The sequence below is a fragment of the Drosophila miranda genome, assembly GCF_003369915.1.
Source record: "Drosophila miranda strain MSH22 chromosome Y unlocalized genomic scaffold, D.miranda_PacBio2.1 Contig_Y1_pilon, whole genome shotgun sequence".
Classification (NCBI taxonomy): Eukaryota; Metazoa; Arthropoda; class Insecta; order Diptera; family Drosophilidae; genus Drosophila; species Drosophila miranda.
The window spans coordinates 29,083,171-29,098,573 of record NW_022881603.1 but is presented as its reverse complement, the minus strand read 5'-3'; the positions used below and the strand labels follow the sequence as shown (position 1 = coordinate 29,098,573).

The following is a 15,403-nucleotide window of genomic DNA, read 5'->3' as shown; positions in this document are numbered from 1 at the left end:
GATTTTATAGCATGAATGCCATGGTGGTGTGTAACTACAATATGGAGATAATTGCTATTGATGCCATGCACCCTGGTTCCTGCCATGACTCCTTCATTTGGAATCACTCCCCTGCTAGGGAATATTTATCCACGACCATTAATGGGTTTGTTTTGTCTGATTCGGGCTACGCTCTAGAGAGTTTTGTTCTGACTCCTTATAGGAGCGCGGAGATAGCCACCTATCAGCAAAGATTCAACATAAAGCATACTGGAGCACGAAATATTATAGAACGCACCATTGGAGTCCTTAAAAGCCGTTTCCGTTGCTTGCAACGCACTTTAAATTACCCACCAATATTTTGTTGCCAAATTATAAATGTATGCTGTGCCCTGCACAATATTTGTAGAAGACGTAATGTCTTAATCGAGGAATCGTAATTTAAATAGTTTTCGTGTCTGTACCGAAACCTTACCTTGCTGATTTTACTCCTTCCATAAATATTCCGAACTTTCCTAGATCTTATCAAATAAAAAGTTATTCCCGTCTGTCCAATCCATGCTTCCAAGGTTTGGATTTAAAATAGACTTCAGATAAAACGAAACTTTAAAATTGAAAAACGAATGCAAAAAAGTATTCAACCTGTTTCCGCCCGGGATGTCTTAATCGAGGAATCGTAATTTAAATAGTTTTCGTGTCTGTACCGAAACCTTACCTTGCTGATTTTACTCCTTCCATAAATATTCCGAACTTTCCTAGATCTTATCAAATAAAAAGTTATTCCCGTCTGTCCAATCCATGCTTCCAAGGTTTGGATTTAAAATAGACTTCAGATAAAACGAAACTTGAAAATTGAAAAACGAATGCAAAAAAGTATTCAACCTGTTTCCGCCCGGGATCGAACCGGGGGCCTTCTGCGTGTTAGGCAGATGTGATAACCGCTACACCACGGAAACAGCTGGAAGCAGGGTGACCAAACACGGAACAGTTTCTTTGTACCATAGAAGTGTTGATGAAAAAATATAAAAATACTGTAGAAATCGCTTATTAAGATAAGATTTTAAAGTATTATTGGTTTCATACAGTATGCTTTATAAATAAAATAGGTTATACTGCATTATGTTTCTGCTATCGGCTACAACTTATTAATTAATAAAAAAGGTCGCAAGAATGTCCGACAGTATACAAAATCATTTCATGAAATAAAAGTCTTTCATCTATTTATATGCTACATTAATTTCGTATTAAAGTGAAAGCATACAGTGAAAAAAAATGGATGTTTCGTCGCAGCCGGTAGGATTCGAACCTACGCTCCCATAGGGAATCTGATTTCGAGTCAGACGCCTTAACCACTCGGCCACGACGCTGCTTGTGGAAGTTTCATGTCCAAAGCTGAATATACCAGAGATGGGTGGCGAAATACTCTACTATTATTTCATGCAATATCTATTTGACAAAGTTCCGCATACGAACACGTTTCGCGTCAAGCTTGTGCAACAAATGATTTAGAATATAGGTTAAATATATTGGAATGGCTGGGCACAAAAAATATGACTTCCACAAATTAGTACAGTATGAATGAAGGCATAAAAAGTAATGATCTATTGCACTTTTTCTCTGTTTCTGGCTGGATGAAATGCTTTTTCAGACGACATAAGCTTCATTATCATCATCAGATTTCTGGCGGTGTCCCACTGACTGACTGACTGAGTTGAGCGACTTGTTGCATTATTGAAACTGAATGAATTCATTTTCTGTGCGACCTTATGGAAACTCTGTGGCATATCACACTTGAGGCGATGGGACAGCTCCAGTTCACCCCCTCCTCAGCTGTCTATCTGTGCTCGATGGAGTGGAGGAGATTACGTAAGATTTCTTCTTTGGTTGCGCGATAATTGAATACTTGGGAAATTTAATTAACGCCAGCGAATACGAGTATATGTATTGTATGTGTGAAAATGATGTACGATCATTCGGTGGGTGTTCAGTTCTTTGAGTCAATTTGGTTCCGAAGATGTTTGCTGTTTTGGCTTTAATCTTATCTTTTATCGCATGTTTCTGCTTCTCTCCCTCTCTACCCATTACCGCTCTCAGCATTCTTGAGCTGTCTGTTTTGGGGCCACACTGGCACACGATGCTACCCATGGAAAGACATGGGTGTGTCGCCGCCAAACAAGTGTGATGTAATTGCATAATGTCAACAAGAGTCGGGCGGCGGCAAACAAACTGCGGCGCTGACAGGCCAGGCCAGGCCGACGGCGGCACAGGCAGCGGTTCGCGTCATCGATGGCGTCGCTGTGGCGTTAGCTGCTCCTAAATTTAATTGTTTTCTTCCGCTCAAAAAGGTCAGAAACAGAGAGAAAAGAGAGAAATAGAACGAGAGAATGGTGCCTGCAGCGTTGACAAAGTTAAAGTTCAATAAACTGAAATGTTTTGATAATTGTGCTCAAATTGGGATTCAACAAATCAATTGGTTGATCCATTGACACTGTTGACTATATTGGCCAACCAGTGTGGCGTTATCTCAGTGGAAACGCGTCGATTTTTGGCAGAGAACAACTTTAAAGGCATTCCTTTCTTCGTTCTTCAGTGCATTGAGTATTGAGAGTAGTCAAGTCTCTGCCGCCACCTACGCAAAATTATAACTCTTTTTTTTGTTAGGGCTACTCTGGTGGGAGGGAGTTGATGATCAGCCTACGCAATAATTGTGAATACTTGTTGGGGATCTACTCCATGCGCCCACCCACACACAGAAACCCTCTCGCACGGCAGAGTGCAGTTAAAAAGCGTTTATTCAGCATTATTCCGTTTGATTGCAGCCAAAAGAACGTCTTCCAGCACCTACGCACCCAGGCATAGTCAGAAAAGGGAAGAGAGCTAAGGAAAGGCAAAGTTCAATTACCTTAGCATCACGATAATTCTGTAAGAATTGGCTCTGTTGTTGTTGTCGTTGGTTGGATGTACATATATGTCCGGTGGGCAATACGTCATCATTTGCAAATAGTCTCTTGTGAATGCAATTTTTTTCCATTAATCTTATCTAATAAGGAAGGAAAAGGGGAACTAAAGCAACAGCCCGCGGTAACAGAACTTGCAAGGGAAGGTGCATGTAGGGAAGGGAATTGGGTCAGCATAAATTAAACACGTTGCTCGTAATTATTGTCTTTGTTGTGCCAGTGTGTCAGAAAGCCGCAGGAGCGTATTCTACCGTTCTTTAGTTGAGCCCAGACATTTTTTAACGATATGTTTTCTCAGCCTCTCTCTGCCGATGACATTCCCTACTTTGTTTACCTTGCTTATTGCATTTGTTTATATATGTATGTATGTTCGAGTACCGCCTGCGGCACCAATACACCAGCATCAGGGTGCAATTTGAAGGTTAGTGCTCACAGTGGCTGGGGTCTGAAACACCACGCCTAAGATTTAAAGAGCAAAGAATTTCTTTCCCGGTCTTGTGTTTATTTATTTTCGATACATCTCTTTCTCTGCTCGGATTTTTTTTTTGCTGTTGCTTTTCTTAGTTTTGATTTCCGAGGCATTTATTTGAAATTCGTAAGAAGCAAAATGGATCTTAAAATAGTTTTTTCTGTGTTTTCTTTTCTGCGTTGCTTCTGCTCTGGGTTGTCGCGCCTGTCGTAGCACGTGGGCAGGAAGGAAAGTGTGTGGTTTTCCCCCTGCTTTTCACTGTGTAAAGTGTCAGACTGGGAAGTAAATATAATTTTTTTTCTTTTTATCCAAAATTAGAAATTAAATAAAGTGAAATATGCGGCACAACTCCCTCCTTGGTCCCATCCCTCTCTCCCTCTCTCTATATCTCTGTCTCTCTTGCACTCTCCCCCAAAACAGTTTTGGCCATTCACAGGAAAAGCAGACAGCTAGAAAGTGCTCTCAGTGCTATTCCTCTCTCGCTTAAATTTTGGGTGGTTGTTGTGAAATCCTCGATACGAGATTTCAATGTTGAGCAGAAATGCTCTGGGGAATCTTTGCGTTTAATAATGTACTACACGATATAGACAATTCGAGATTTATTCATTTGGACTTAAATCAACTTAAACTTTAATCTTAATCGCGTATAGAGTACAATGTAATGGGTAATACGGGTTTAAGCGCGGCCGGCTGCAACTGCTAATTGTCGTTGTGATTTCGTCGAAACGCAAACGAAGACTCTTCATGGTGATCGGAAACGAGGTTACGCCGCCCTAGCATGAAACGACGCCGTTCTCCGAGTGGGCAATCGCAGTTAGAGCGCTCTCACTCTCTTTGTAGTTTAACCCTTAGAAAACCGTCCATGCCGCCCCCAATACTGGGACCAGTATTAGAAACCAAAGGAGGTCACATGTGAATGCTCTGTGAATAAATAAAGTGTTCGTTATGGTACATGTATGGTCGAATAGAGCTAGCAACGGTGGTAGGATTATTCTGAGGTCTGTGGCACCGGTAGCCGACATAGTTTAGAGACCGATCGTTTGTATACGCCTGATGCTGTTTTAACAGTTGCGACTCTGACTAAACTGTCAGCTCCAGGGTGAACTTCTATTATCCTTCCCAGTTTCCACTCGTTGGGTGGCAGTCGGTCATCCTTGACAATTACTAGATCGCTGACTTGTAGATTGTCGGTTTCATGTCGCCACTTTGGACGGGCTTGAAGATGTGATAGCCAATCCGAACTCCAACGTTTCCAAAATTTCCGGATCATTTTCTGTCCTTCCAGAAATTGGACTGTGAGTGGAACATCCCTTGTCGTTACATCCGGCGGTGCTAATAATGAATCTCCAATAAGAAAATGTGCCGGGGTGAGGACAGCTAGGTCCTCCGGCTCCGCGCTTAGTGGACATAATGGCCTGGAATTTAAACAGGCTTCAATTTGTGTTAGCACGGTAGCAAGTTGTTCGTAGGTCATTTTATATCCTGAAAAGGCTCGATAGAGATGGCCTCCCCCAAAGGCCTCCGAAATTAGGACTATGCGGTGGATTAAAATGCCATTGGACGTTTCGGGCCGCTAAAGCAGGTATTACAGTTGTGGGTAGCTCTCGTTTCAAATGTATTTGCCAGGTTTGAAGAGCCCGGTCGGCACCAATGAAGTTCGTGCCGCAGTCGCTATACATGTGTTGACAGTAGCCCCGACGCGCGATGAAACGTTGTAGGGCCATGAGAAAGTGTTCGGTGGTTAAGCCCGTGACCGCTTCAAGATGAATTGCCTTTGTAGCCAAACAGATGAAAACTGCGATATACGCCTTGTAGTTTGTGTGTCCACGGAATCTGGATGCTTGAATTTCGAACGCGCCTGTATAGTCCACTCCGGTGGCGACGAATGCACGAGTTGGCGGATTGACTCTATGTAGGGGAAGATCGGCCATCAATTGTGCTGCTGGTTTCGGTCGGTGACGAAAACATCGGACGCATTGTCGAAGAATGCGTTTGACAGTTTGTTTTCCGTTGACTATCCAGAATTTGTGTCGAATAGTGGCCAGCGTTAATTCGGTGCCGCCGTGGAGTGCGAGACGGTGGGCATTACGCACGACGAGATCGGTAAAATGATGATGATTGGGAATGATCATTGGTTGTCGCTGGCTTATCGGAAGTTGCATTGCATTTCGCAGTCGACCTCTGACTCGTAGAATTTGTTGGTCATCTAGAAATGGGGATAATTGACACAGCTTGTGTGTGCCCGATAGTGCCTTGTTTCCCTTCAACCTCAATATCTCTGTCGCGTAGACCTCCTGTTGAATGTTGAATGATGAATTAAAGCGTTGTCGAGCTCCTGCACACTAAGTGGTCCAGACAGTTTGTCCCCTTTGGCTTGAATGTTATGTATAAACCGTAGAACATATGCCATGACTGATATTAACCTGTCGTATGAGGACGAGTTTTGGATGAAGGCTTCTGGAGCCTCCGAGACTTGCACAGCATTTTGGAACAAAACTGATGGTTTCTCCTCGATTATAGTCCTGTCGATGTCCTGACTGGGAACTCCGTTTGCCGGCCATTGGCTTTCCGGCTGCTGTAGCCATGATGGTCCAGACCACCATAATGGATGTACTGCTAACTCTTGTGGTGTTAAGCCACTAGTTGCGCAGTCCGCTGGGTTTACCGCAGTAGGTACATGTCTCCACTGAGTTGATGTTCTATGCTCCAAAATCTGTCCAACGCGATTTGACACAAAGGTTTGCCATCGGTGGGGATCTCCATTTATCCAAAACAAATGATAGTAGCATCTGACCAATAGAAGGTTGCCATAGGTGGTCCTGCAGTGCGAAGTTGGTCCCGGATCCATTTTGCCAGTTTAACTGCCAGCAGCGCACCCGAAAGTTCGACTCGTGGAATTGTGATCGGTTTCGTGGGTGTGACTCGACTGCGTGCAGCTAGCAAATGAGTTTGAATCATTCCGTTTGGTAGCTCTGCACGAATATATGCACATGCTGCATACGCCAGTGATGATCCATCGCAGAAAACATGTAGCTGTAATGACGCAAGCTCGTGGATGTTGAAGCGCAGCCATCGTGGTACTTGAATTTGCTCGACATATGGCAAGTTCTGTATGAATCCCTGCCATCTATCAAGCAGTTCGGTTGGCAGCGGTTCATCCCAGTCCAGTTGTGCTAGGCTGCCATCGTTGCGTTTGATGCGGGCCATCCATGAGTCCTTGAGTATCGCCTTCGCGGTCATGACACAGGGCGTGATGAAACCTAATGGGTCGTACAGTCGGGCGACTGTGGAAAGTAAAGAACGTTTAGTATGTGCGTGACTGATTTCAAAATTTATCTTGAACCCAAAATAGTCTTGATGTGGATGCCAATAGAGGCCTAAGGTTTTAACGGGATCTTGGTACTCAAACTCTAATAATGTCTTATGAGATAAATGGTCTGGAGGTATGTCTTGTAGCAGAGAAGCGTCATTCGCAGACCACTTTCGAAGCTCCATTCCTGCTGATCGTAAGGCTCCGATCAATTGATTTTGAATTTCTAATGCTCCTTCGCGAGTGGAAGCTCCGCTTTGTACGTCGTCCACGTATATTTCGTGTCGAAGGACCCTTTCCGCGAGTGGGTATCGGTCTCGTTCATCCTGCGCCAGTTGATGTATGACGCGAATGGCTGTGTAAGGAGCTGAAGCGGTTCCAAACGTAACTGTGTTGAGATAATACTCAGCTACTTGGTTGTGTTCGTCATGCCAAAAGGTGCGTTGATATTGCGAATCCTCTGCATTCATGTCAATGCATCTATACATCTTCTGAATGTCGGCAGCAAAAACAAAACGATGGAAACGCCAATTCAGGACCACGCCGGCTAGATCGTTTTGGAGCGCTGGTCCGGTGCATAGGACGTCATTGAGCGATTTTCCGTTTGACGTTTTACAGGAGGCGTCATATACTACTCTAACCTTAGTAGTGACACTTTCCTCTTTGAATACTGCGTGATGAGGCAAAGTGCAATACGTGGACTCGATTCCATTCTCCTTGCTAATGATGCAATGCTGCTGCTCCTTGGTTGTTACTTTGGTCACCTGGCCTAGTTGAAAGTACTCCTTCATGACTTCCGAATATTTGGCTTGCTGCTCCGGCTGCCTTTGGAATCTTCGTTGAAGCATTTGGAATCGATTAATCGCGATTTGACGTGATTTGCCTAGCACCTGCGAAGGGTCAAACAAACGCTTAAGTGGTAACCGTACCAAATACTTGCCGTTTCGTTGACGGATGTGAGTTCGTTTAAAATGCTCCTCGCACCATCGCTCTTCTGGTGTGAGCTGTTTTGCAGAACCGAGATGCTCCATTTCGAAGAATTTCTGGACGAGATTCTCTAGCCTGTTGTGGTGACATCTAATGGTGACAGCGTGTGAGCGTGTGGAAGTGGCTCGACCAAAGACTATCCAGCCCAGCTGGGTGTGCTGTGCAATTGGTTGGTTCTCCTTTCCTCTGCGGATATCTGAAAGCAGGATCTGTGGGATTACGTCCGCTCCCAGCAGAAGATCAATCCGTTGTGATTTGTAGAACCTGGGATCGGCGAGTTCTATTCCGTTCAAATGAGGACATTGCTGCAATTTGATGGATTTTGAAGGTAATTGCGATGTAAGCGTTTTAAGTATAAACGCAGTATCAATGGTAGTACAAAACTGCGAAGTACAAGAACTTAATGACAATTCTGTAGTGTAGGTACACCTGTTCTTGGAGGTGGTCCCAACTCCAGCGATTTCTGCCGAAATTGGATGCCGCTTGAGGTTGAGAGCCTGCACTGTGTGCTCTGTAATGAGGGTTCCTTCCGGGCCTGAATCCACTAACGCACGTACCACAGCTGATTGGCCAGTGTGGGGGTTGTGGATTGTGACCAGGGCAGTGGCCAGAAGGCCACAGGTGGGGCCGTGATGCGTTGCCGTAGCGGAGACTAGTTGCGCAGAGTGTGTTCTCACAGACGAGTCGGTCGCTGCAGACTGTGGATGACCACCGGAACTAGTGTTGGGAACAACTGGGAGAGGCTGTGCAGTGCTCTGAGTAGGAAGTGGGGTCCTAGCGTAGAGTTGCGTAGGTGTAGCCCTGCCAGATGAGTCGCTCGTTGTATACTGCCAGGAGTTACCGGAACGAGCGCTATGGGAGGCTGCGTGAGGCTGTGTTGCCACCTGAGCAGGAGTTGGGAAGTGCAGCAGTGTATGGTGTCTTTGACCACACTGCGTGCAGTTCCTTTTACTGGTACATTTTGAAAGTGCATGGGAACGGCTCAGACAGTTGAGGCATGCCTTTGCATGATCGACGATGGCTTTCCTTGCAAAGCAGTCCTTGGACAAAAGGTCCGGGCAATGCCGAAGATTGTGACTGTCGCTACAGTAAGGGCAGCGAGTGTGTTCGGCAACCGCAGTCTTGGCGTGGAAACTGTTGCCCTTGTATGTTACGTTGCCAACTGACTTCTTCGGGTGCCTTTGATTGACAGGCTGCGGCACAGGTGTCCGCGTCGTGGAGTCGCCTCGATTTTCGAACCCATCGATGCTGACGAGACGGTCGTTGAGAAATGATTGTAGCTGAGAAAATGTGGCAAGTTCGGCAGAGCTACCGAGATGGAGCTCCCAAGCTTGCTGTGTCGTGCTTGGCAGTCTGGAAGTGAGATGATGAGCCATCCAATGCTGAACATCTAGATTCTTGAAAGCATTGAGACAAACCGTCGCAACATTAAGCATATGTTTTCTATCAGCAGACTGCTCCTTTGTCAACTGTGGCAAGTCATACAAACCGTTCATATGGTACATAAACTGCAGCCGTTTGTTGTCGTATCGCTTGAGGACGAGACTCCAAGCTGTTGCATAGTTATTTCCCGCAAGCGCCATCTGCTGAATATCCTCGTCGCGATCCGAGGGAAGAGCTTGCTTCAGGAAATGAAACCTTTGGACGTCGGACAGTTTCTGGTTGTTATGGATGAGTTGAACAAATGCATCGTGAAATGCCGGCCAATCCACAAACTTGCCTGTAAATGTCGGTACAGGTAGCTTGGGCAATTGCACTGATGATACAGATGGATTTGCTGGCTCCGGATTCTGCTGTACCGGTGGTGCTCTTGGACATACATTTTCGTAGGCCTCTGATATGATGCTGAATGCCGTTGTATAGTCTTCATCAAAGCGAAAGGCCACTTCGTTGGACACATAACTATGCGTACTTGGACATCGAAGTATTAGTAAACGTTGATGATTTTGCTCAAATTCACCTAAGAACCGTTGCAAAGTTTGTAAGCGCGTTTGAAAATAAGCTTTTGTTTTCCGATCTGCGCCATCCTTTCTGAAATTACGCACCGTTTGATTAACCCTCCCAATGAGATTTGTCTGAATAACACTGAGATTGTCGATCTCCACCTGAGGATCGGCTTCGAGGTCGTGGGACTCGGCTGTTGACATGTTGCTGTTATATGTGTATGTACCTTTCTCACTCTCTTTGACCTTGTACAAAATACCCACAACGAAACACTTACTCTGGTACTCGGGAGTGCTTATCTTTGCTTAAAGCGTAGCTTAAGAGAACTTGCGAGTCGTTGTTGTTGGTGTTGTCCGAGCGGAGAGCAGAAACTGTGCTACTGTGAGCGTTGAGTTGAGGCCTTGTGTCTAGAGATGATGTGCAGCAACAGAACGCTCGATGGTCTGTTGGTCTCTGCTTTGCACGAGGGAGGGGCTGCTGTCTAACCTTCGGCTTGTGTTGTTGTTGTGTGCTACTGTCCAGGCGCAGAGCTATCGTCTGGTCTTCTTTGTCCCTGCTTCGTGCGAGAGATAGCGGCTGTTGGATAAACCGTTGGTTTGCTTTGTGTTTGCCGTTTACAGTTGCAGCCGGTAAAATATGATTTTATTTGTACATTTAACTGAACGCGGAACGAGGTAGAATCATATGCGTATAGTACGAATTAAACGCGGTTCCCCTCATGGGCCACCAAAAATGTTGTGAAATCCTCGATACGAGATTTCAATGTTGAGCAGAAATGCTCTGGGGAATCTTTGCGTTTAATAATGTACTACACGATATAGACAATTCGAGATTTATTCATTTGGACTTAAATCAACTTAAACTTTAATCTTACTCGCGTATAGAGTACAATGTAATGGGTAATACGGGTTTAAGCGCGGCCGGCTGCAACTGCTAATTGTCGTTGTGATTTCGTCGAAACGCAAACGAAGACTCTTCATGGTGATCGGAAACGAGGTTACGCCGCCCTAGCATGAAACGACGCCGTTCTCCGAGTGGGCAATCGCAGTTAGAGCGCTCTCACTCTCTTTGTAGTTTAACCCTTAGAAAACCGTCCAGCCGTTTTAAGGTCAGTTGAAAATTTTCCAGCTGAGCGTAAAGTAAGCGTACAAAATGTGAAGGAAAAGCAATTTGAAAATAAAATTTCCTTTTCCCCTTTACGTTTGCAGCATTTAAACAGAAAAGGAAGCAAACATGACTGAAGTCGAGCAACCGCCACAGAATGGCATAGACCCAACCGCCGGCGATCACGACGAGGACAGCAAAGCGCGTCCCGCCGATATTGAACAGGTAAGTGGCGATTGAAAGCAGTTTCTGCCTTTTCCGATGCACCATCACCTCTGGGTCACGTCGATCTTCCACAGGATATGCGCGAAATGGAGTGCCGCAAACGCGTCGAGGCCATTATGGGCTCGAGGCTGTTCCGCGAGGAACTGGAACGCATCGTCGATTCGGCCCGTGAGGGAGGTGGCGGGGCCAGCGGCATACTGCCGCACCTGTCGGACATTGTGGGCGTGCCGGTGAGCCGGGTGGGCAGCGTTTTCAAGAGCAGCAGTTGCATGGTGCCCATCAACGATATCCGCGGCGTGGAGTCCATGGGCTATGCCAAGGGCGAGAAAATACTCCGCTGCAAGCTGGCTGCCACATTCCGTCTGTTGGATTTGTACGGCTGGACGCAGGGTCTGGGGGCACAGATCACCGCACGCCTAAAGGTCGATCAGGAGTACTTCCTGGTCAATCCCTATGGCCTGCTCTATCATGAAGTCACTGCCTCGGCGCTAAACAAGGTGGATATGCAGGGCCATATTGTGGAGCAGGGCACAACCAACTTTGGCGTGAACAAAAGCCGTAAGTCGCCAACACCCCTTGTATTTAATATTTTGAAATTTTTAACATTTCCGCTCCCCCCAACCAGACTTTGTCCTCCACTCGGTGGTGCATGCAGCACGCCCCGACATTCGCTGCGCCATCTACATTGGCTGCAGTCCGCTTGCGGCCATCTCTTCGTTGAAGACCGGCCTGCTGCCCCTCACCAGGGATGCCTGTGTGCTGGGCGAGATCACCACGCACGCGTACACGGGTCTGCTCGATGAGGAGGAGCGCAACCGCCTTGTCCGGAGCCTGGGGCCCAACTTCAAGGTCATACTGTTGGCCAACCACGGCGCCCTATGCTGCGGCGAGACCATCGCAGAGGCCTTCTTCGCCGCCTGCCACATTGTGCAGGCGTGCGAGGCGCAACTGAAGCTACTGCCCGTGGGTGTCGACAATCTCGTCCTGATTCCCGAGGAGACGCGCAAGATCATCTACGAGCAGTCGCGCCGGCCCCCAGAGGACCTGGAGAAGAAGTTTGCCGCCGTCACGGCTGCCGAGGATGGGGCCACTGCCGCGGAGCCTGCTGTCGCTGAACAGTCGGCTCCCACGCCCAAAATCGGCAGTCCGCCCAAGTGGCGTGTTGGGGGAGCCGACTTCGAGGCCCATATGCGCATGCTGGACAATGCTGGCTATCGCACAGGCTACATCTACCGCCATCCCCTGATTAAATCGGATCCACCCAAGCCCAAGAACGACGTGGAGCTGCCACCGGCCGTGTCATCTCTTGGCTATCTGCTCGAGGAGGAGGAGCTCTTTAGACAGGGGTAAGGGAAAAGCCAAGGCTCTTCCAACGGTGATCCTAACGATTCCAATTATCTAATGCCTCCAACAGAATCTGGAAGAAGGGAGATCTGCGCAAAGGAGGCGACCGCAGTCGCTGGCTCAACTCCCCGAATGTGTATCAGAAGGTCGAAGTCCTGGAGACGGGCACCCCAGATCCCAAGAAAATCACAAAGGTAGAGATCATAACTTTCGAAGATAGACATCAGACCACGACAGCGTCCACACAGCAGCGGAATGTTGCTAGCCTTAAGGAGATTGAAGGGAATTAGTTGAGCCGACCAACCCACACCAACCCAACCCAACCCAACCCAAAGAAAACCCCACACTACCCAGACATTCCACTTGCTCCGCCTCCATTTATGATTTCCCCTTTAGCTAGTTTCAGTTTCGATTCTGCTGCTAAACTTGCGAATATATTCACGCATAATAATTCTATGCCTAGCCACTAAGTAAATCAAAGTAATCGTATAAAATATTAGTACATGAACTATATATTTATATACATTCTAATAGATTTTTAAATCGTGCTAAACAAAACAAAAGATATTTTACCCGCTTTGCCAGCAAACAATTTCTGTAATTTGTGCATTACATTACCCAAATAAATATTTAACTTAAAACCGAAAATAACTCTTGCATAGATGGATGATTTTGTGCCTCCTTTACGGGGTCTTCCCCTGCTGTCTGTCTCTCTTTCTTCCACTATAACGAATCGAACGAATGCTCTGTAAAACAATGCAAAGAAAGAGAAAGGAATTTGTTATTAAGTATTTAATCATTCAAATACCAAACCGTTTCATTTATATTCATTTTATCCAACATTTTCATTTTTTAAAACATTTGTTTGTTCCGTTGACATTTAAACAAATTTTTCTTTGCATGTTTTCTTTGCATTATGGTTAGGATTTCTTTCAATTAAATATATATATATTTTTTTTTAATATTTGTATAAATCTTTTCTTTACGTATTTTTTTCTTCCTCATTTGTTCTCAAGGCACAAAATTATTTCTGATTGTTATTTTTGTTATCTTAAGAACATTTTCGCTAATACAATAGTTAAAAAAACAAAAAAAAAAAACATTGATTATAAATGCTTAAAGAATTGTATTTTTTATATAATTAACACTGAAGCGTATATATGTATAGGATGTATAAGCCCAACAAACGTTGGGCTAACGCCTATAGACAGCATTTCGATGTAGCTTTAAGTATTTTAGATTTAAGCATATCGGCCCCTAAATTAAACAAATTTCTTTCTCTTTCTTTTCTACTTGCATTGTCCCACCCCATTTCCCCACACCGTAAAAATGCTTGCGTGCTCAAATTGAACACTATAACCTTCATAATGGGGCGCTGAGGGTTCACCCACCCATTCGACGCCCGTGAGGATCGAAGATCCGCTGCAGTTTGTGCCATGTGGGACGAATACCAAGGAGTTTAAGCGCATCCAACAGCAAGTCAGTATTCATTTAGTTGATTCAATTCCCCTTTAGATCATCCCCTATGTATGCTTGTCTTAGATCAAGGATAATCGACGTGCGGACAAAATCTCAGCTGGACCACAGTCTCATATACTGGAGGGCGTGACCTGGGACGAAGCGAATCGCATCAAAGATGCCACTGTCTCGCAGGCCGGTGATCATGTGGTGCTAATGGGCGCCGCCTCCAAGGGAATCATTCAGCGGGGCTTCCAGCACAATGCGACTGTCTACAAGGCGCCATACGCTAAGAATCCCTTCGACAATGTGACCGACGATGAGCTGAATGAGTACAAGCGGACGGTGGAGCGCAAAAAGAAGAGCATTCATGGCGAATGTAAGTGTGCATCTAAGATCCTGTCTGTTATACATCATTCACTCAAATATTTGTACATCTTTCAGACACCGATACGGACTTTTCGGAATCAGAGGCTCTTAACTCGATGCAGGCAGCGGGAGCTTTGGCTCATGCTAAACACGCACAGAGCGAACCCGAGACGGGTATGTCATGTTCGTGCCATCCGTTTGGCTACATTTGGCTAGATCTGCATTAATAACCCTCCAAATCTGTTGTTTCCCATAACATTTCTGTAATATTTTAGAACACCAAATTATCCAGATTCAAACGCAACAGGCGCCCATTCCCAGCCAAGCGGAAGTTGTATTGAGCGATGGTAAGTCCAGTCCATGTTCTCTGTTCCTATCTTTTTATGTTTTGCTACTATCCAGTTCATATAATCGTGATCGTATGATTTACCATACTCCAATACCGAACACATCCATATAATGCTCAGAGTTATGTCTTTGCTTGTCCAATATATGAACAAAATTTCAATTTTCAGATGTCTTATGTTTTTATACCCGATACTCAAAATGAGTATTGGGGTATATTAGATTTGTGGTAAAAGTGGATGTGTGTAACGTCCAGAAGGAATCGTTTCCGACCCCATAAAGTATATATATTCTTGATCAGCATCAATAGCCGAGTCGATTGAGCCCTGTCTGTCTGTCCGTCCGTCCGTCCGTCCCCTTCAGCGCCTAGTGCTCAAAGACTATAAGAGCTAGAGCAACGATGTTTTGGATCCAGACTTCTGTGATATGTCACTGCTACAAAAATATTTCAAAACTTCGCCCCGCCCACTTCCGCCCCCACAAAGGACGAAAATCTGTGGCATCCACATTTTTAAAGATACGATAAAACCAAAAACGCAGAATCGGTGAGGATGACCATATCTTCTACAGTGCAAAATCTGAACTAGATCGTATAATGATTATAGCCAGAATCAAGAAAACAATTTCATTCTTTCTCGCTCTGTCTCTCTCTAACACACAGGTTTCATGGTCGGTTTTGTCAATTGCAAAATATGAGTTCAAGGATCTCAGAACCTATAAGAGCCAGAGCAACCAAATTTGGTATCCACACTCCTGGGATATCGGACCTTGACCGTTTCGTGTCCAAATTTCGCCACACCCCCTTCCGCCCCGCAAAGGACGAAAAACTGGGGCATCCACAAATCTCAGAGACTATTAAGGCTAGAGTAACCAAATTTGGTATCCGCACTTCTGTTAGATCTCACTATAAAA

At 45.5% G+C, this 15,403-nt stretch overlaps 1 protein-coding gene and 2 non-coding genes across 6 annotated transcripts in view; 1 reads left to right on the top strand and 2 right to left on the bottom strand.

The window, feature by feature from the left end:
* Window positions 1-15,403, top strand: part of LOC117191235 (protein hu-li tai shao-like) — a 73,762-nt gene that overhangs the window by 36,217 nt on the left and 22,142 nt on the right. For 3 of the 4 annotated variants that reach the window (XM_033396154.1, XM_033396155.1, XM_033396156.1), the window contains 4 exons: window positions 10,855-10,975; window positions 11,050-11,533; window positions 11,601-12,321; window positions 12,390-12,948. In XM_033396154.1, the coding sequence (XP_033252045.1) occupies window positions 10,880-10,975; window positions 11,050-11,533; window positions 11,601-12,321; window positions 12,390-12,609 (1,521 nt within the window). In that variant the 5' untranslated portion in view covers window positions 10,855-10,879 and the 3' untranslated portion in view covers window positions 12,610-12,948. Of the gene's footprint in view, window positions 1-10,854; window positions 10,976-11,049; window positions 11,534-11,600; window positions 12,322-12,389; window positions 12,949-13,685; window positions 13,799-13,861; window positions 14,157-14,221; window positions 14,321-14,421; window positions 14,494-15,403 lie in introns of those variants that run through there. The other variant, XM_033396157.1, reaches the window with a different exon arrangement.
* Trnav-aac lies at window positions 863-935 on the bottom strand. The gene has a single exon. It is a non-coding gene; the product is annotated as a tRNA-Val (tRNA).
* On the bottom strand, window positions 1,265-1,348 carry Trnas-cga. The gene has a single exon. It is a non-coding gene; the product is annotated as a tRNA-Ser (tRNA).